The sequence below is a fragment of the Nylanderia fulva genome, unplaced genomic scaffold, assembly GCF_048542155.1.
Source record: "Nylanderia fulva isolate GAGA-0341 unplaced genomic scaffold, ASM4854215v1 Scaffold303, whole genome shotgun sequence".
Taxonomy (NCBI): domain Eukaryota; kingdom Metazoa; phylum Arthropoda; class Insecta; order Hymenoptera; family Formicidae; genus Nylanderia; species Nylanderia fulva.
The window spans coordinates 91,487-114,344 of NW_028190372.1; the positions used below are offsets into that span (position 1 = coordinate 91,487).

Sequence of the window (22,858 nt, forward strand, 5' to 3'; positions counted from 1 at the left end):
TCGGCCCAGAATTGGAGCCCAATGTATTGGTCTATCTCGACGACATCATCGTAGTCAGTCCTTCATTAGAGGCTCATATGGAACACCTGGCCGAAGTCTTCAGACGGCTACGACAAGCGCGCCTCCGCCTCAACCCACAGAAGTGCCACTTCTGTTGCAGTCGCCTCAAATACTTGGGGCATATAGTGGACAAAGACGGCATTCGAACTGACCCAGATAAGGTCAGTGCAGTGGCCGCCTGGACAGCACCTACCACTGTCCGTCAAGTGCGCCAATTCCTTGGAGTCGCCTCCTGGTACCGTCGCTTTGTACCAGACTTTTCCGCCACCGCCGCACCATTGACACGCCTGACCCATAAAAAGGCACGCTTTACTTGGGGGCCGGAGGAAGAGAAGGCGTTCGACGAGCTGAAGCGGGCACTCACCACCGCGCCGGTTCTGGCCTGTCCCGACTTCAGCCGACCGTTTACCCTCCAGACCGACGCCAGCGCTTGCGGGCTGGGGGCTGTACTCACCCAAGAACTGCCCGAAGGCGAACGCGTCATTGCCTACGCCAGTCGCACCCTAAATAACGCCGAAAGAAACTACAGCGCTACAGAATTGGAGTGCTTGGCGGTGGTTTGGGGAATTCGCCGAATGCGCGACTATCTAGAGGGCTATCACTTCACGGTCGTCACCGATCACCAGTCGCTCCGATGGTTGCAACGTTTGGAGGCTCCCACCGGCCGCCTAGGGAGATGGGTGTTCGAGCTCCAGCAGTACGATTACGAGATTCAATATAGAAAAGGAAAACTGAACATCGTAGCCGACGCTCTCTCCCGTCAACCCGAGGCCTGTGTCCTCCAGACCGCCCCAGATTGTCGGTGGTACCGTCGCATGTATCGCGAGGTGCAACAACACCCGGCCGACCATGCGGACTACCGGATACAGAACCGCCGGCTATTTCGGCACTTGCTGCACGATCTCAACTTTCACGACTCGCCCAGTGAGGAGCAATGGAAGCAATGCGTCCCGAGGCCCCAACGCGCGGAAATACTACGCCGGCTACATGACAACCCGACCGCCGGACACTTCGGAATCACAAAGACCATCGCACGGGTGGCCCGCTTATATTATTGGCCAGGAATGTTCCGCGACGTCACTCGATACGTCCGTGACTGCCGGAACTGCGCCACCCATAAAGCCGCACAAACCCTGCCAGCCGGGAAACTTCGGGCCACCAACGTCACGCATCCGTGGCAACAAGTCTCGATTGACCTGGTCGGACCATTGCCACGGTCGACCAGTGGGCATACCTGGCTGCTAACCATGCAGGATCGGTTCTCAAAGTGGGTGGAGATGACACCACTCCGCCAGGCCACCGCCGCCAACGTCACACGAGAAGTCGCCGGGCGCATAATATATCGCCATGGTTGCCCGGACACCATCATCTCTGATAACGGGACTCAGTTGCGATCGCACCAGCTCGAAGGGTTGTTAAGATCCTTCGGGATCAATCACCAGACCGCTTCCGCCTACGCCCCACAGTGCAACCCGGTCGAGAGAGCCAACCGCACCATAAAAACTATGGTGGCGCAATACGTGGAGGGCCGGCACCGCCGCTGGGATGAGCACATCCCCCAGCTCCAGTTTGCTTTCAATACCGCGCGGCAAGAATCCACGGGATATACCCCGGCCTTCCTGATATACGGCCGGGAGCTACAGTCGCCGTACCCTGACGACCGACGTCCGGCAACCGCCAACGCCGCCCCCGGAGCAGTCCGACGCCGCCTCGAAGACGCCTACGAAATCGTCAGGATCAACCTGGCTCGCGCGTTCCAACACCAGCAGCGAAATTACGACTTGCGCAGGCGTGACTGGCGTCCAAAAATTGGGGACCGGGTGTGGAAGAAGGAACACCCGCTATCGAACAAAGAGCGGGGCTTTAATGCCAAGCTAGCACCAAGATTTGGTGGCCCGATGACGGTTGGCCGCATCATCTCCCCCGTCATCATGGACCTGAAGGACGACCGAGGTCGGTGGCACCGACATGTCCACGTCCGAGATTTGAAGCCAGCCTCAGAACCGCCGCCCGCGGACGAACCGTAGGAGGGCACTCTTCATGGCCCGCGCTCTTCCGCTACACGTTCGCGATTCCCCGACCGAGCACCGAGAGCGGCACTCTTCAGGGTCCGCGCTTTCTTTTCGTGTGGCTGTCCGGCCGAACACCGAGAGCGGCACTCGTCAGGGTCCGCGCTTTTTCGCTACACGTTCGCGAACTCCCGACCGAACACTGAGAACGGCACTCGTCAGGGTCCGCGCTTTTTCGCTACACGTTCGCGATTTCCCGACCGAGCACCGAGAGCGGCACTCTTCATGGTCCGCGCTTTTTTTCGTGTGGCTGTCCGGCCGAACACCGAGAGCGGCACTCTCCACGGTCCGCGCTATACTCCGGAGAGGTATAAAAGACGGGCGCTCTCAGCCCCGAGTCTATCCTCGCCACGATGGGAAGCACAAAAGCTGACCAGTGTCAAGGAGACCAACCGTCCGATTCCGGGCGAGACAATCCGTCCGTTTCCGGACAAAACAACCCGTCCGTCTCCGGACGAACCGACCGGCCGGTGCCTCGGGTGGGGACCTACATCCAACGGTCCGACGTGGAACAACGGAGCCGGAAAATGGCGTTTCTCGCAACACCCCCGCCACCCCCGAGCCACCGCCGACGACCACCGGTCCTCTCGGACTCGCCAGCCTCCGCCGTCATCACCATCGCCGCCGCCACCAAGCCTACAACGACACCGACCGACGCACGCCGCCCAGCCCGACCACCATCACGACCGACACATCGATCAACGCATCATGCCACCGCGCGCCAACCGGCGCCCTCCACGGCCGGGTTAACGGCCACCGTGCGGCGACCGATGCCTCCTGGAGCGGGAGGCCAGCCAGCATTGAGCACCGCCGGGCGACCAGCTACAAAGTCGCGCCAACCCCCGACCGGCACACCTCGGTCGGCGCCATCAGACGCGCGCGAAGCGGATAACCCGACAGTCGAGCCAACGACGATCTCACCGTCCTCGCACGGTGACGGCAGACGATCAGACGCCGCGTGCCGATCGACCACGCGTCCACCGGCACCCTCCACCGCCGTGCCGCCGACCATCGCGCAACGACCGGCGCCCCCTACAGCGGTGGGCCAACCGCACCACGTGCAGGTTACCCTGGGGAACGGACGAACGGTCGACGTTCCGTTCTACGCCGCCACCATCTCGCGGCGATATAAAGTGCGCACCCCGGACGGCCGCTGGATCATCCGATTCAATCGGCGTGGTCAGCCACGGATGATCCGCCAACTGCCTCACCCCCCGTAAAAAGGGAGGGTGATGTGACGACCCGTTTTGGTCGTCACTAGAAGCCGCGCAAGCGCGAGGCCGACCGTCCGCCCGCGCTCATATAAACGGCCCCTGTCGGGGCCACCACACGTCAAACACGTGGGAATTTGCCTTTTCGCCCCACCCGACCGAACCGCCCCACTCCAAGCTAGTTGAAGGGGGCTGACCGACGGGTATATAAAGCGGCGCAGCCGAGACTTCGGGACCAGTCCCGTCCTGGTCTCTTGAGCGTACTCAAGGACCACTCCTCACCTCCTAACCATCCCGGGCGACGAGCGTTCTCGTCGGGCAGGCCGAGCGTCCTCGGTCACCGGATCCTCTCCGAACATCACCCCGGTCGACGAGCGTTCTCGTCGGGCAGGCCGAGCGTCCTCGGTCACCGGATCCTCTCCGAACATCACCCCGGTCGACGAGCGTTCTCGTCGGGCAGGCCGAGCGTCCTCGGTCACCGGATCCTCTCCGAACATCACCCCGGTCGACGAGCGTTCTCGTCGGGCAGGCCGAGCATTCTCGGTCTCCGGATCCTCTCCGAACATCACCCCGGTCGACGAGCGTTCTCGTCGGGTAGGCCGAGCATTCTCGGTCTCCGGATCCTCTCCGAACATCACCCCGGTCGACGAGCGTTCTCGTCGGGCAGGCCGAGCGTCCTCGGTCACCGGATCCTCTCCGAACAGCACCCCGGTCGACGAGCGTTCTCGTCGGGCAGGCCGAGCATTCTCGGTCTCCGGATCCTCTCCGAACATCACCCCGGTCGACGAGCGTTCTCGTCGGGTAGGCCGAGCATTCTCGGTCTCCGGATCCTCTCCGAACATCACCCCGGTCGACGAGCGTCCTCGTCGGGCAGGCCGAGCGTCCTCGGGCACCGGATCCACTCCAAACATCACCCCGGCCGACGAGCGTTCTCGTCGGGAAGGCCGAGTTTCCTCGGTCACCGGATCCTCCGAGAGCCACCGACATTTTGCGGAGCTCGCCCTTCTCAGGGCGCCCGAATCCAAGGCGGTTTACGGAGCTCGCCCTTTTCAGGGCGCTCGTATCCACGCCGCGTTGGGTAAATTTCGTCCGCCGCGCTACTATCTTAGTTATAAGTCGTGTCCGCGTCCGTATGATTTGGTCGCGTTTCACCCGTCGCGTTATTATTTGTAAACCTTGGTTATAAGTCGTGCCCGCGTCCGTATGATTTGGTCGCGTTTTCGCCCGTTGCGTTATTATTTGTAAACCTTGGTTATAAGTCGTGTCCGCGTCCGTATGATTTGGTCGCGTTTCACCCGTCGCGTTATTATTTGTAAACCTTGGTTATAAGTCGTGCCCGCGTCCGTATGATTTGGTCGCGTTTTCGTCCGTCGCGTTATTTGTATTCCTTAGTTATAAATCGTGTCCGCGTCCGTATAAGTTAGTCGCGGTCCGCACTTCCTGCGATTCCCCTCTGTACGCGTAGACTAGATAATAAGCCAACTCTTGAAGGGCGGCTTCAATAAACTCTGTTTTTACCAGAACGATTGGCGTGGTTATTGCGAACCTGAGTCTCCCCCTCTTCCCGAATCCTGGCACCGACGAGCCGATCCGTGGCGTCGGGAAAGGAGCCCCGTTACAATCTTATTGAGTAAAATTAAACTTTAGTAGATATTAAATATATATTTTTTACAGAATGTCTTGCAAAGAGAAGCCTACAAGCAAAAACAAACACTATTTATTGATGGAAAGGAAATTATTCTTACAAATACTAGAAAAACATGTAATAGAAATAAAAAAAAAGCGACGGCACAACATTAAAAGATAAAGACCTTGCATGGAGTGAAGTATGTAAAGAATACAATCAATCGGCACTAATCTCTCAAGAAGTAAGAATTTTATATTTTTGATTATGCGAAGGGCCTAATATAGCAGATAATAATATACGCTTTATTATATTACACAATATTTTGATTACAGAGAACTTCAACAATTGAAAAAATTGTGGCCAAATCTAAAGCAGTCGCAGAGAGATGTATTAACTAAAGAAAAACAATCGCGTTTAGCAACTGGTGGAGGACCAGAAGAAACTGAAGCAAAAATTGATCCTGATGTACTTAATATAGCACCACATCTAATGAAAAATGCACCAGTATTATTTACATCAAATGTGACAGATTTAGAGATTGAAGGTACATCTACAATTAACTATTATTAACCTAATTTAATGTGACCTCTGAATTTTTTGCAATATAATTATTGAATATTTTCTAATATTAATGTTTTATTCTTATTGCTTCTTGTTTTTATTATTATTTTATTAACTTCTATTTATTTCAGAAAAGCGTGAACTTACATTTGACATAGTATCTACAAATGAAAATTTAGATACATTAGACCCCACAAACAATAATGAAGATCTTATAAGTGATGAGAGCGACAAAAAAAAATATTGATTCACAAGGTATTTATTATTAATCATATTAATAATAATAATATTATGTCCACTATATTGATCTGTAAAATAAATTAAAAAAAAACATGTTATCTTAATTTTTTGTAAAAGATATATATCATTTTTAATACATTATTTACTGAAGATATTTTTCATTTTTACTTCTATTTTATAAATTTTTACTTTTATTTCATTAATTTATATTTGTATTTTAGATAAATGCAAGATTGAATTCAATACATCTACTAATGATATTATTTTAACATCAGATAGTGAAAACAAAGATTATTTTAAAAATAATGAGATCGGGCAAAAAATTATTGATATACATACTTTAAAGAGATATAATAAACAATCAATACATTCTAGTACTACAGATACACAAAAGAAAAAAGAAAATGCATCAGGATGATCGTTACTCAATGCGAAGAGTTATTGCAAATAATTGCACCTAGAATAACCCGGCAATATGTTGTTCGTAAGCTAATTGAGACAGAACATCGATTAATAATATGTTTAAGGTAATGTGGTCAGTTAATTTATCTCTTATACCTATGTAGTTATAGCAACTGAGGAAATTTATAATAATTTTTAATATTTCAGATATTTAGCCAGTGGTGGTAGTATGATATCTTTGCCACACTAGTATTCAGTGAGTCAATCATTAGTCACGCAAATTATTCCTAAAACATGCAATTATTCTGCAATTTCTGGGCCTTTCCTTTACTTCTCTTGGGATTATATAGCCAGACTCTCTCTCTCCTCGAAATGAATTGTTCTAACTTTCCTATCATATCTGGCTTTCATTTGTGAAGACTTTAAAGTCATACGTTTCCTAACACAAAAACGAATTTCTTCTAATTTTTCCTTTAAATTATCCACAAAATTCTCTGAAGGCAATTTCTCTGTATTAAATTTAGGACTTTCTTGTAACAAGTTTACTGGTAGCCTAAGTTCTCGAGCGAAGTACAACTCGGCAGGAGTCACTCTTGTAGTCTCATGTTTTGACGATTTATATGCCAAGAGAAACATAGGAATCTATTCATCCCAATGTTTCTGATTTTCAGAAATGTATTTCGCCAAGTAATTGATAATTGTCTGATGTTGACGTTCCACCTGGCCATCTGATTGAGGATGAAGAGCAGTAGTCCTTGTCTTTTTAATTTCAAGAAGTCGCATTAATTCTCCAAATAACTGAGACTTGAAATTCTTTCCTTGATCTGTGTGAATTTCAATAGGCACTCTATGCCTTGAAAGAAACTGACTCACAAAAATTTCAGCCACAGTCTTGGCTCTAATATTTTTGACAGGGAAATCTTCCACCCATTTTGTGAAACAATCCACCATTACAAGAAGATACTTATTCCCTGACTTAGTCAACCGAAGAGGACTAAGGATATCCATTTGCACCCTTTCTAATGGAGCTTCGACGTTATAAAAATGGGTACTTCCTTTTTCCGAAATATTTCTATCCAATTTGGAACGTTCTACACGGATTTTCTCAAGAGTTGGATAAATACTAATAAGAGAATTATAAATGCGAAGTTACAATTAATATTTTTGTTGCATTATATTTCCGTTAAAGTCTGAAGAGGATCTAAGTTGGGGTCGAAACGTAAATGTTTTTAATGGCGACTTTTAAGGAATTATATTTGACAACGTTGCAAGGTGTGCGCTTACGTCGCACTTCAGTTCATCATGTACGGTTTAGTATCAACTATTTAATATGTTTAAAAAAAAGAAAAATAATTTAAATATATATATATATATATATATATATATGTATATATAAATGCAAAAAATATAAATAAAATATAGAAATCAGGCTTTAGGGAAAAATTCTTATGCGAAACGACATTACAAAGCACATTTATCGAATGGAGAGAAAATATGGATAATAGCGAAATGATAGAAGTGGTATTTTTAGATTTTAAAAAAGCGTTTGAAACAGTTAATAAAAAATTGTTATTAAGAAAGTTAGATAAATATGGAGTGGCAGGTACAGCGTATAAATGGTTTGTAACGTATCTAACTAATAGAAAACAACAAGTTAAGCTAGGAAGTACTATATCGATGATAAAAAATACAATTCACGGAGTTCTTCAAGGATCCGTCCTAGGACCACTGTTATTTTTTTCGTATATTAGAAGACGCGGTAGTGTCTCCGGCCATGATCAAACCCTAAAAGACCTTAAAAGACACTACAAGTCTCCTTATCCTGCACTATCAAAGTCCATTTTTTGAAGGTGTAGAACTACTAAAATATAAAAAATTTTGAATTGCACATAATATAACCTAAAAGGCGGCATCGCCACGAGTAATTTGAGCCAAGAAGGAATAAAATCGGTCAAGCCGTTCTGGAAATACAAGCGGTCAAAAAGTGACGTTTTTCATGAAAAATGAAGTAACGTCGTCTTCTTCTTCTTCTTCTTCTTCTCTGTCCGCGTCCGCTGACGTCATCAGGATTATATATATCCTAAAAAAATCATAAAAATGAAAAGGTCAGGCCATGTTCAAAAGAAGGTACTCAAAAATTTAAACAATCTAATAATAAATTATCACGAAAAGTAACTGATATGTTATTCAAGGTGCCAGTTCAAAGTGAACATACGTAAAGTGTATATTATCTAAATTTAGTAATAATATATTATCATGAAAAGTAACTGTAATATTTTATTCAAGGTGCAAGTTCACATTGAATATACATACATATAAGTAAAACTGATTACAATTTGATTCTAGAAAATAAGTGCGATATGTTATTCTTAGTGCACAAAATATAATAGTCGTTTATAGAGATTTGATTTGAAATTCATACTAGCCCGTACAATGAAAAATAATTGCTCGTAATTCCAGAGTACTAATTTGTTAATGACTCAGAAAAATAACATGGCGGCCTGCTCTCAAAAAACTTTCGATGGGTAGAATAAATAATTAAAATAAGAGTTGTGAAAATTGTATAAATTAAAAACCTCCAATCTTTCTTTAGTAACATTTCGAATTTTCGTATCAACTTCAGATTTGTGTTATACCGTATTTTCAGGGAGTCGTATACCCAATACACGCGAAAAGAATCGATAACGAATCTGCATTGAAGCTTTATCAAATGGTGAAAATTGAAGATTTTCCAATGGATAATCGTTATAAATATCTGGATGTCATGTGTTTCCCTGATTTATATCCTGATGGTGTCAATGGACAACGAGAAGATAGAAACTTTGCATTGCCGGAATATTTATTTATTACAACACGATTGATGACAAAACATAGTAGATTCAGGTTGAATCTGCAGTATCTGTTCTTCCTTCTCAATGATGCTAACTACCGACAGTTGAAAAGTGGTATCTATTATACGATGATGGTTACTAACCCACGAGAGAGATACACTGCTGGTAGATACTTGAACGAATTGAAAGGTTACGAATTAGAATCGAATTTAATGAGTATTTTCGCAAAATTGAGAAATACGGATCAATTTTGGCGACAACCGTCCAATAATGTAAAATGCATGACTTTGCATTACGGTCCAGCGACGTGGTTTTTGACTTTGAGTCCTAGTGAATGGAAATGGTCCGATTTGGGTGAATATTTACGAGATATGAATCCCGATAAAGAGAAGTTAGGCATCAACGAAATAATCGCATACGATCCTGTAAGTACTTCTAGATTCATGTGCATAAAATTCAAAGCCATGATTGATTTTATTTGTTCGTCCGATAATCCAATAGGAAAGGTTATTCATTACTTCTGGCGACTGGAATATCAACGTAGAAGTATCCAGCACATGCATTGTATGATTTGGATAAAAGATGCTCCAGTATTAGGAAAATCGCCGGATGAAGAAGTTGCTACGTTTATTCGAAAAAGCGTAACGTGTGAAATTCCAGATGAAAATGTTTCGCCAACGTTGTACGATACGGTAATAAGTGATCAGAATTATAAACATAACTCGTATTGCATGCGTACGAAAAAAACGGAAACTAATATATACAGAAAGTGTCGGTTCGATTTTCCTCGGCCAGTTACTGAGAATTTCGTTTTAAGAGACGTTATCACTTCGATAGTCGGTAGAAAAAATTTACGCAGTAAGAGCAGATTGTACGATCTTCCTTGCAAGGAGTCGGAAAGGTTTATAAATGATTATAATCCGTCTATCAAATTAGCCTGGGAGGGAAATATGGACATACAATTTATTAGAGAAAAATCAGAGTTTTTAAACTCATATTTAACAAAATACACGACAAAGTCGGAAAAATGCAATACAGACCTTGAAGTGATAGATTCGAATAAGTCCTTGGCATTGAAACTGTGGAATTTTACAATGCGTTCATTAAATAACAGAGAATGCGGTGCTTTAGAAGCTGCGGATACACTATTAGGGAATCCCTTGTACGGTACGGATAATGATACCATGGTCAAATGGATCGATGTTAATGAGGTGAGAAATAGAAAAGTTAAAACATTTAATGAAATTTAAGCTCTCGATGAAAATTCTACGAATATTTACTGTTCGTCACTCATCTCGCATCAATCAATGCATTCGATGCTTTATTTTTCAGTATTTGTTGCCTAATACGTACGCAATGAAACGCACATTGTAATATTACATTAGCGTAACACGAAACAGCATCGTTATTGCAAAGGCCATATATTTTCCACGTAACTATACTTTCTGGTTCCTCACAATCATAATTCTGCATATCATCAATGATATTAGGGATATCCCATCGACGATCGTACATTTTCACAACCTTTTTCTCGGACGGATTGATTTGTGGCAGTTCAGATTTGAATATAGATCTCAGTCGATTATATTCTACAATGGCTCTCGAGTTTGCTTTAACTGATGCTGGATTGAAATTTATCAAATGTAGGTTCTTCCAATTTACTTACTCGTGACAAACCTACATAGGCTTGACCATCACTGAATACAGTCGTTCCTAAATCCATCATTGCATTGTTACATGTAATTCCTTCGATTATAAATAATTCGACATTCTTTAATTTGTTTCTCAAAGTTTTCAAGACCATGTTTGACAATTGCGTATATTTTGGTGTAGATTCATGACTAACCGGTAGTTGAAACATTCTATGGATTGTCAAGCCATCGATATTGAATGCTGCGATACCCGTGGGAGCAGATATGGCAGTCGTTTTTTCCAATTTATTCTGATCCAATGTTTAATCGATTCAATTAGAAAACTTTTCCCTGTACCACCCTCGCCACTTACGTACAGTCGCAGAATCTGATTCTTATCTTGTAAAACTTGGCATACTCCATCAAAGACTCTTTTCTGGTCTTTGTTCAATTGCGACATCATTTGCGATAAATCAATCGGGTCGTCAATCTTACCAAAATCTTCCAGATCTTTTATCGCGTCGTCAGCTTCTATCGGATTACAATCCAGTTCATCGTCATCGGATTTGTCTCTGTCTGCTGTTTTCAGATCATTTTTGCGCTTCTCGATTAATTCAGCAACGTTCTCAAAAGCTTTCTGTATTTCTTCGAGCCTTTCGTAATATTTCATTACCTTCGTTAAAACAGACTCTGAATTCTTAAAGGCATCCGTGTAAGTCTCGAATGTACCTTTGAGTTCACTCAAATCTCTCCATGGTTTGAACAGAAGAAGCAGCGAGTAAAAGTATTTTCGGGCTCAGTTTTTATATTAAATCGATAATGGTTAATTAAATAACCTTTTTTTCGTTTTTTTAAAAATAAACCCGATGCCAGTTTGTAACACTTGACTTCGTCATTATTTGACATCTGTTTCGTAATTTCCCAGAATCTGGCAAAATCGTACAAATTCAATGATTCTAATTCCTGAGGTCTATTTGGATAGTAATCATCGATGAGTGACGAACAGTAAATATTCGTAGAATTTTCATCAAGAGCTTAAATTTCATTAAATGTTTTAACTTTTCTATTTCTCACCTCATTAACATCGATCCATTTGACCATGGTATCATTATCCGTACCGTACAAGGGATTCCCTAATAGTGTATCCGCAGCTTCTAAAGCACCGCATTCTCTGTTATTTAATGAACGCATTGCAAAATTCCACAGTTTCGATGCCAAGGACTTATTCGAATCTATCACTTCAAAGTCTGTATTGCATTTTTCCGACTTTGTCGTGTATTTTGTTAAATATGAGTTTAAAAACTCTGATTTTTCTCTAATAAATTGTATGTCCATATTTCCCTTCCAGGCTAATTTGATAGACGGATTATAATCATTTATAAACCTTTCCGACTCCTTGCGAGGAAGATCGTACAATCTGCTCTTACTGCGTAAATTTTTTCTACCGACTATCGAAGTGATAACGTCTCTTAAAACGAAATTCTCAGTAACTGGCCGAGGAAAATCGAACCGACACTTTCTGTATATATTAGTTTCCGTTTTTTTCGTACGCATGCAATACGAGTTATGTTTATGATTCTGATCACTTATTACCGTATCGTACAACGTTGGCGAAACATTTACATCTGGAATTTCACACGTTACGTATATTTGAATAAACGTAGTAACTTCTTCATCCGGCGATTTTCCTAATACTGGAGCATCTTTTATCCAAATCATACAATGCATGTGCTGCATACTTCTACGTTGATATTCCAGTCGCCAGAAGTAATGAATAATCTTTCCTATAGGATTATCGGACGAACAAATAAAATAAATCATGGCTTTGAATTTTATGCACATGAATCTAGAAGTACTTACAGGATCGTATGCGATTAGTTCGTTGATGCCTAACTTCTCTTTATCGGGATTCATATCTCGTAAATATTCACCCAAATCGGACCATTTCCATTCACTAGGACTCAAAGTCAAAAACCACGTCGCTGGACCGTAATGCAAAGTCATGCATTTTACATTATTGGACGGTTGTCGCCAAAATTGATCCGTATTTCTCAATTTTGCGAAAATACTCATTAAATTCGATTCTAATTGGTAACCTTTCAATTCGTTCAAGTATCTACCAGCAGTGTATCTCTCTCGTGGGTTAGTAACCATCATCGTATAATAGATACCACTTTTCAACTGTCGGTAGTTAGCATCATTGAGAAGGAAGAACAGATACTGCAGATTCAACCTGAATCTACTATGTTTTGACATCAATCGTGTTCTAATAAATAAATATTCCGGCAATGCAAAGTTTCTATCTTCTCGTTGTCCATTGACACCATCAGGATATAAATCAGGGAAACACATGACATCCAGATATTTATAACGATTATCCATTGGAAAATCTTCAATTTTCACCATTTGATAAAGCTTCAATGCAGATTCGTTATCGATTCTTTTCGCGTGTATTGGGTATATTGTATACTGATCGTTAATATCCGAATGTTCAGTTATTTGTGTGAGAAAAGCCGTACGTTTTAAAACGGTTTGATCATTATTATTTTTGTTTTGCTGTACATTGTACAAATTCAATGCTGGTAATTCCTCAACCACCTCATTTATTTCGTCATTGTCGCTTTCCTCATCGACAATCCTATATTCTGTTTCCTGCAACTTATCCTTTAATAGATCATCAGATGACGCTGGAAGACGAATTTTTGAGTAATGAGGATTATTTTCTTTTAACCATTGTAAAGCCTTATACATTTTATTAATATCTACCAAATTTTCCCAAACCACTTTAGATTTCTTGGGTATACTTCGAACGAGAATGTGCAACTCGTGATTCAAATTTATAGGATCTTCCGGAGGACATACCTTATCCAATGTTTCTTGTAAAGGCAGAGGCAAATGAAATGTTCTACCTTTTTCTAAACAGAGTTCGATTATATAAGTTTCTTGATTTAAAATGTGCTATATTTAAATCATTTAATTATTTTTTTCGTTCAAGTACAATTAACAGCAAAAACTGCATATACGTTGGTATGTATTTGACTCTACTGCCATTACTTGAAACAAATACATTATTCGATATTAACAAATCGGAACTCTGGAATTACGAGTAATTATTTTTCATTGTACAGACTAGGTTTAAATTTTTGAGGACCTTCTTTTGAACATGGCTTGACCTTTTCATTTTTATGATTTTTTGAAGATAGGGTGAGAGAGGACGAATGAGGGTAAGAGAAGACGAGATAGGCGAAAGAGGGTGAAAGAGAACGAAAGAGGGTGAGAAAGGACGTACGAGGGTGAAAGAGGTGAGAGAGGGTGAGAGAGGACGAAAGAGGGTGAAAGAGGACGAAAGGGGGTGAGAGAGAATGAAAGAGGGTGAAAGAGGGTGAGAGAGAATGAAAGAGAGTGAAAGAGGACGAAAGAGGGTGAGAGAGGGCGAAAGAGGGTGAAAGAGGGTGAGAGAGGACGAAAGAGGGTGAGAGAGGACGAAAGAGGGTGAAAGAGGGGTGGGAGTGGGGGTGGAGTGGTGGTGGGGTGGGGATGGGGGTGGGGGTGCGGCGGGATGTGGGAGGGAAAGTGGTGGGTGGAAGTTGAAGGAGGTGTGAGTGAAAGGTGAGAAGAGATTTATACGCGGACAGAGAAGAAGAAGAAGAAGAAGAAGAAGAAGAAGAAGAAGAAGAAAAAGAAGGAGAAGACGACGTTACTTCATTTTTCATGAAAAACGTCACTTTTTGACCGCTTGTATCTCCAGAACGGCTTGACCAATTTTGTTTTTTCTTGGCTCCAATTACTCGTGGCGATGCCGCCTTTCAGGTTATATTACGTGCAATTCAAAATTTTTTATATTTTAGTAGTTCTACACCCCCAAAGATGGACTTTGATGGTGCAGGATAAGGAGACTTGTAGTGTCTTTTAAGGTCTTTTAGGGTTTGAACATGGCCGGAGACACTACCGCGTCTCCTGATATATAGTTTATTTTCTTAGTATATTTTTCTTCATTTTGAAACAAAAAATAAATGTTATCTAAATAAGATAGACGTGCCATTATTTTACTTTACACAGTCAAATAACTATTCCACAGACGTATTATGTATTTTGTATTCTATGATTCCATGACAAAATAAAAAAATATAAAAGACAATTATTTTATTGCATAACAACACCTACCGAGATAAGTTATAGAAATCTCTACTTATAAAATAGAATATTGGTATTTCACATTGTGTGAGATAGCACGGATAGCATATTATATATATATATATATATATATATATATATGTGTGTGTATGTATTGAGCTTTCCCAAGACATTTTTTGGTAAATTTTACGTATTTCCAGGACTCTTGGTAATTTCCAGGCTCGTCCTGGATATTTTTGGCATGCGATGGTAATTTCCAGGACTGTCCTGAAAAAACAACTTGTATGTGTTGTATATTTCCAGGACGGTCCTGGATAAATTATATATATATATATATATTATATATATATACTCGTATATATATTTATAGAAAACCAAGGTCCTAAAGAAATAATTGTATATTTCCAGAACAGTTCTGGAAATAAAAATCGCATGCCAAAAATGTTTAAAACGGGTCTGGAAATTACCTAAAGTCCTGAAAATACATAAACTGTTCGTAATTCGAGGATTTTCACTCGAATGTCGTGAACGCGTGCGGCGGGTTCCGCTCCGGAAGAACGCGGGATGAATGTGCGATGAGAGAGACGGCGGTATAGCGTTGAGAAGGAGCGAGAGAGACAGAGTGATAGAACGTTGAGAAGGAAAGAGAGAGACAGAATGATAGTGGACCGCGACCGCGAGACTGAAGATTGAAGACGGGAGTGAGCGAGAGGAACAGATTTATAAATGCACCATGGTTGAATCAAATTAACAACACTGTCATTTATTCACTTTGTCCGAATTAAATATAATGATGCGAATCGTATCACGGACGCGACACTGAGATAGAGTTCCGCGTTCCCGTTACTAACGATAAGTCCGCCAAGTTGTTCGAATTTTCAAGGTGCGGACGCGATCTCGATCGTATGATTTCTCGTTGGCTTCTGACAAAGAGTCGGCGGGAACGCCGGTTCGCTCCTCAATTTGCCCATGCGAGAAGAAGCAAAAAAAACAGTTTGACCGGGAAACACTTCAAGGTGTTTTCTGCTTGCGAAAGTCGTGATAGAACAACGAATAAACAAGAGACGTTGAAAACAAGTCGAAGGGTACTTTCGCGAACGAGAATCTGTCGACGAGAATCATGCCAAAATATTTAATTTTTAAGACGATAATCACAAAGGACGGCCGTTACTGCGAGGCTGACACAAATAACGCGAGTAATTTAAAAATATTGACACAATAAGCAAGATCGAACGACTTGGCGGAACGACAATTTGAACGACATAAATTTACAGAATAGATAGACTCAAATTTAATAAAAGTGTTGACGGTCCTTAACATACCGCTCGCCTCGAAACTATCGTTTTGAAATGTATGCTATGAGTACAAAACTAAGAGAACATTTAGAAGAATTTAACGAGGCGATCGGAATATCGAGAGTACGTATGATTTCCTTTGAAATCGGGAGCGTGAAGTCGCTTTACGTCGGAGGCTCCAGCTTCTCGATATCGATTGGAAGCAGGCATAGCTTATTAATCGGTCGCTTATACTCGGACGCCGCAGTCTTCACCGTAACAACGCGAGTTAATCCGTCTTGACCCGTGTGACATCGTAGTACGCGAGCGAGCTCCCATTTGCAAGAGGGAAGTAGAGGGTTACGCAATAAGACGAGTTGACCGACGCGGATCTCGGTTTTGGCAGGTCGTTTCCACTTGACGCGCTGTTGTAACGTATTTACACAGTCGTCAAGCCATAACTTCCAGAATCTTTCTGAGATCTGGCGCACGAGTTGCCAGCGCGACAGTCTATTTTCGCGAAGATTCAAAACGGAAGGTTCGGGAACTGCGGTCAGGGCCGAGCCGATCAAAAAATGCCCGGGAGTTAACGGTTCATAATCGTCGACCGAGTCGTTGAGAGGAGCGAGCCGTCGAAAATTGAGACACGCCTCCACATTGCATAAGACTGTTGAGAATTCCTCAAATGTGAGAGTATGAGCCCCAATCACTCGACGGAGATGGTGCTTTACGCTCCGTACTCCCGCCTCCCATAATCCGCCGAAATGAGGAGCGGAAGGTGGCATAAAGTGCCACGTGATTCGATCGGAAGCGGTTCGATTGAGAAAGTCCGGGTCCCTGATAGCTGCGCGAAACGCGGCGGTAAGCTCGCGTTCGGCGCCCACAAAATTCGTGCCATTATCTAAATACATGGCCGAGGACAGGCCGCGTCGAGCGCAAAATCGCGAAAACGCGCCGATAAACGCTGAGGTTGAGTAGCCCTCCACGAGCTCCAAATGAATGGCGCGAGTCGCCATGCAAATAAAAATTGCGATGTACGCTTTTCGTGACGGGATTCCGCGACCAGACAAGGATCGTACGAGCACCGGACCAGCGTAATCCAGTCCGCAATTGAGAAAAGCGCGTGCGGGAGGAGTCACCCGCACGCGAGGCAGATCACCCATCTGTTGGAAAGGAATCGTGGCCCTTTCTCGAGTACAAATAACGCAGCGAAAAATAGTGAGTTTGGCGAGACTTCGGGCGCGCAGGACCCAATACTCGCGTCGTAGCGTAGCGAGCGTTAATTGTAGACCTGCGTGTAGAGATTTTAAATGCACGTGATACAGAACCAAAGCGACTAGCGGATGCGAGGCAAGAATAATCGGGTGTTTAACGGAAAAGGAAAGCGGCGCGTGCGAAAGCCGCCCGCCAACACGGATTAATCCATCCTCGTCGAGGAAAGGGTTGAGCGACAGAATCGAGCTTTTCGAGGATATGGCTCGTTGACTTGTGAGCGCAGCGAACTCGAGAGGGAAGAGCTCTTTCTGAATCCGTCTCAGAACAAACTCTTTCGCGAGTTGACATTCGCGGGCTGATAACGCTAGTGTGTTCTCCCTAACGTCGTCAACGGGAATCGACTGCTTCCGAGTTTTATTGATGAAGCGCATTATATACGCTGTTACGCGAATTAACCGAGGCCACGACGAAAATCTCATCGTAAAGTCGCAGTCAAGTTCCGTCGAAACTAAATAAAACTGAATACTCTCCTTTTGTTCGATTTGAGTATCAAAATTGTGCGATCGAGAAGTCGACGGCTCGTCGATTGGGTTACGCAACCATGCGGGGCCGCACCACCAGAGTGGGTGAGTTCGAAGGAGAGACCCGGCGATTCCGCGAGATGCGCAATGTGCGGGATTTTCATTGGTGGGAACGTGGTTCCACACCGCGTTTGGAACGCGCGATTGTATCTCTGATACGCGATTCGCGACGAACGTCTTCCATTTGGCCGGTTGTTGCGTGACCCACGCTAAAACGACAGTTGAGTCTGTCCAGCAATAGCACGGGGAGGTGGCGAGACCAAGAGTGGTTCGCACGAATTCGAGTAGTCGAGCCAACAATCCGGCTGCGCATAATTCCAGCCGAAAAATACTGAGGGACTTGATCGGAGCGACCTTTGACTTGCCTATTAGCAAGTGAGAAGAGATTTCGCCAGAGAGAGAAGTGAGCCGAAAATACACGGCCGCTGCGTATGCGTGAGTGGACGCGTCAGAAAATCCGTGCAATTCGCAGCGGACAGTGTCAGACCCTCGCTGAATTCATCGATTCAGTTGGAGACCGTGGAGATCGGCAAGTGAGGCCTGAAGGGCTTCCCACTTTTGCCGGACGTCAGTCGGAAGGACATCGTCCCAGTTGAGTTTAAGCTGCCACAATTGTTGCATAAAGATCTTGGCAGCGATTGTTACTGGCGTGCACCACCCCATTGGATCAAACAATTTGGCAACGTACGAGAGTATTGACCGCTTGGTTTTTGAAACGGACGGAATATGAGTTACGGTAAAGTGAAACATATCGGAAGATGGGCTCCAGCTTATGCCTAAGATTCTTAGATGTTCGTCGATTCGAAGAGTGCGATCGCACGCGAGGCCGTGGTTGTCGACCTCGATATCGTTCAGCAGAGCAGCGGAATTGCTCGACCATTTTCTCAATTCGAACCGTCCCCGACCGAGCAAAGCGCAGACCTGATCGCGAGTTTGTTTGAGAAGCGGAATATCATCGGCACCGAACAGAACATCATCGACGTAGATGTTCTCATGCAGGACCGGCGCGGCAAGAGGAAACGAGCTGCCTTCGTCCGTCACGAGCTGTTGTATAACCCGAAGAGCGAGAAAGGGCGCGCACGCTGTCCCGTAAGTAACAGTGGTCAGTTGATAGGACTGCCCGGTATCTGAGCAGCCGGCGCTCCATAAGATTCGCTGGAAGTCGATGTCACGAGAGTCAACACGGATTTGGCGGTACATCTTCGCGATGTCCGCCGCATATACATACCGGAATTGCCGCCATCGCAAGATCACTGCAGGTAACTCCGTCTGGAGTTTCGGACCTGCATGCAAATGATCGTTTAACGAAGTCGAGTTTGTCGTTCGACTTGACGCGTTAAAAACGACTCTCAATCGCGTAGTGAGACTGCTGTCTCGGATGACAGGATGATGCGGAATATATACGTGCTGAGCGGAAAGAACGGAATCCGGAATTTGACGCATATGACCGAGCGCTTCGTATTCGCGCAAGAAATCGACGTATTCGGATTTGAGAACAGCGTTCGACCGAAATCGTCGGTGAAGACTGGAGAGTGAACGCTCGGCGATAAAACGCGATTCACCAATGTCGATTGGTGGACCGCGCCTGAACGGCAGACGCACGACGTACCGACCGTCAGCATCGCGCGAATGTGTTTGTGCAAAGTGCTGTTCGCACTGTTGTTCTTCTGGGCTGAGAAGCGCGCGACGCGGCACTTCTTCGACTTCCCAGAAACATCTGAGTTCTCGATCGAGATTATCCGCGCTCGCGCAATGCTGCACGGTAACCGATCGATGCGGCGCACCGGCATCCGACGTGGGGCCTGAGAGGACCCAGCCGAAGATCGTCTGCTGGGCGATCGGTTGTCCGCTCGTTCTCTTCCGAATACCGTCGAGCAATAATTCGGGATAAAGGTCCGCACCGATGATGAGGTCGATAGATTCGGCACTGACGGGAGTCGGATCCGCGAGCGCAAGATCCTGAAGATAGCTCCAATCGCACAGAGAGAATGCCTTTGATGGCGAGTATTTAGTTAAAACTTTGAGTATCGACGCGGTCGTCGTTAACACCGGTGAGTTAGAATTGATCGGAGCGATCTTGACTTGAGCGGCGAAACGACAAGTGCCCGCATCTACGCCGCCGACGGCGGAAATTGAAAGAGGCAATTGAACGCGTTGCAATTTTAAATTTTGAGCGAGACGCTCTGTGATAAAGGTGATTTCTGAGCCTTGATCAAGGAGCACTCGCACGTTGAGTGTACGACCCGACGGAGAAAAAACAGCAACACGGGCGGTCGCGAGTAGTACATCTTTGCGCGCGGTTACTGTCGAAGTAGAAAATAGTGCCGTTACTGAGTCGTTTTCTTTTTTATCCGACGTCGCGTTTAACACGGTCGTTGAGTTTGGATTGCTAGAAGAAGAGGTCGAGTCAGAATGTAGCATCGAGTGATGTCTATTTTGACAAATTCGACATGAGTATTTGCTCGGGCACGCTTGCACGGCGTGCTTCGAGCTCAAACAATTAATACAGCGATGTGCTGATTTAATGAGTTCAGATCGCTGACTCGGCGTCTTCTTCAAGAATTGCGGGCATTTACTCAAAAAATGCGCAGCTTGACACAAAGGACACGCGAGTTTTGAAACGGTCGCTGACGCGCTTGACACCTTTTGCCCACGCATTTTTTCCGCTTTCGACGGTGACAATTCTTCAAGCGCGCGAACACGCATCTCGAGGAACCGATCGAGAGCTTGTAATTGTTCTTGCCGATCTTCTTAAAATTAGTGAGACTTCGCTCGATAGTTTGCAGCAGAATGATCTGCTGCGCCAGAGGCTCGCTCATGGTAAAGCTCGCTTTGAACTCTCCTTGCTTCGAGGTAGGCCGTCCCCCCGGTGGAGGGAGGGGGCCACGAACAGACCCCACGAGCCCCCGTTCCCTTGAAGGCCCCCAAAAATTTTTTTGTGTTTTTATTTTCAACCCAAGTCGGAACCCCTCGGGGGTTCCGCCCGCGAAAGGGGAAATTCGAAAAGAAGGCGGCAAGCGTTGGAAGGGGGGGAAAACAAGGGATAGAACGTTTAAAGGGAAAGAGAAGACAAAATGATATGGCCCCAAAAAAGGGAGACTGGGTTAAAGAGGGAGGGGGAGGAACAGTTTTTTAAAAGCACCGGGGTTAATCAAATTAAAACACTTCTTTTTTCATTTTGCCAAAATTAAAATAAAAGATGCAAACGAAACGGACGCGACCTGAATGATTTTTGTTCCCGTTTTAACAAAGTCCCCCCAAATGCAATTTCAAAGGTGCGGCGCGTTCGATCGTATGTTTTTCTTTTGGGTTTTGACAAAAAGTGGCGGGAAAGCCGGTTCGCTCCTTTTTCCCATCGGGAAAAAAAAAAAAATGACCGGGAAAAACTTAAGGTTTTTCTGGGGGAAAGTCGTGTTTTAAAAAAAAAATAAAAAAAGGGCTTTTTAAACCCAATCGAAAGGGTATTTTCGCAACGGAATCGTCGACGAGATTTAGCCAAAAATTTTTTTTTTAAGACGAAACAAAAGGGGGCCGTTACCCAGGCTGACAAAATAAAAGCGGAATTTAAAAATTTGAAACCCCAAAAAAAAGATCGAACGACTGGGGGGAAAAAACAATTTTAACGAAAAATTTAAAATAGTGACTCAATTTAATAAAAGGTTTTTCGGCCTTTTAACCTAAACCTTACCAAAAATACCTAAAAAACCCCTTTTTCAAATATAAATTTAAAAAGGGTGTTTAAAAAAAAACCCCCCTTTTTCCTTAAAGTTTTCGACTCAATTCAAGCATTTTTTTTTTGCCAAAATTTTTCCCCAACTTATTTTTGAAAATAAAAAAAATAGTTGGGAAATTAAGGGTAGGGCGGTAAAAGCCGCAACCTTTTCCGGCCCCGGGCGATTAGGGGGCCGAAGCGTTTTTGTTGTTAACGCGGCGTTTTGTGTGTAAGAGATTTTTCTTAAAATTTTTACCTAAAAAATTAGGGGTAATCGTAGGCAGAATAAATGTGGAAAAATTTTATTAGAATTTCTTTTTTCCTATTTATCATATTAAAAAAAATAAATGTATCACCAAAAATTTATAAATATTTTTTGTTTAAATTTTACTATACAGTTTAGAAAAATTAAATAAACACATTTTTTCATTTTTTATTGTGATAGATTTATTTTTAATGTATAAATTTTAAATTCTCTTCAACCGTATTGCCAAAATTTCCAAATTTTTAAAGGGAAAAATTTTTTAAGAAAAAAATTCTCTCTGAAACCTTTTATTATTAAAAATTATTTGGGAAAAAGGCACACTTTACCGATGCGGACGACAATTGTTTACACGGAAAGGAAAACACGACAACAGACGGGCAAAGGGACACGCGACGCGCCCGCGACGCTCGCGACACGTCTAGACAAAACCCTCACGGGGCCGTTCCAAACCCTGTGTTGACGCAGACATGTATTAAAACGTATAAAAAATTAGTTTTTAAAAAAAGGCATATTTAACGTATTAAAAATTTTTTACGTTTAATACTTTTTTTTTAAAATGACTTAACATTATCCCGCCCTTTTCTTTTTTTTTTTTAAAAGCGAAAACGTGAAAAAAATGATTATTTTTTTGCAACAAGATTTCCATTTTAAAAAGGTTTTGGGTCGCCCCCTGAAAAGGGGGATTGTTTTGGTCGCCCCTAAAAAGAGCGGTTTGGGACTTTGGTCTCTCTGAAAAGGGAAGCGTTTAAACTTTGGTCGCTCTGAAAAAAACCCGGTTTTAAATTTATAATAGGTGCCAAAATCCCCCAAAACCATCCATCCTTATGAAAAAACCCTCTCAGGGTTTAAATTTAATTTAATTGGAAAAAAAACCGTTCCTCCTTAATTCCTTTTTGGGGAAAAAAATTCCAAACCCCCCAATTTTTGGGCAATCTGGTTTTTAAGGGGGTCCGTCGACGTCCTGGGGGAAGCTTTTGGGTATATGATTCCTTACAGTCCCCCCCAAAAAAGAAATAAAGGGGATTAAGGGTTTCCCCGGGGGTTT

General features: G+C 43.9%; 2 protein-coding genes and 1 pseudogene across 2 annotated transcripts; 1 reads left to right on the forward strand and 2 right to left on the reverse strand.

The window, feature by feature from the left end:
* Positions 1 to 5,015: 5,015 nt before the first annotated feature.
* On the forward strand, positions 5,016 to 5,775 carry LOC146722510 (myb/SANT-like DNA-binding domain-containing protein 3; annotated as a pseudogene).
* A 10,450-nt stretch (positions 5,776 to 16,225) lies between these two features.
* Positions 16,226 to 17,686, reverse strand: LOC146722511 (uncharacterized). Its single transcript, XM_085484669.1, has one exon. It carries the CDS (start codon positions 17,684 to 17,686, stop codon positions 16,226 to 16,228), a length of 1,461 nt encoding a protein of 486 aa, XP_085340795.1.
* A 648-nt stretch (positions 17,687 to 18,334) lies between these two features.
* Positions 18,335 to 20,494, reverse strand: LOC146722512 (uncharacterized). The gene has a single exon (XM_085484670.1). The coding sequence runs from the start codon at positions 20,492 to 20,494 to the stop codon at positions 18,335 to 18,337; it is 2,160 nt and encodes a 719-aa protein (XP_085340796.1).
* Between the last annotated feature and the right edge of the window lie 2,364 nt (positions 20,495 to 22,858).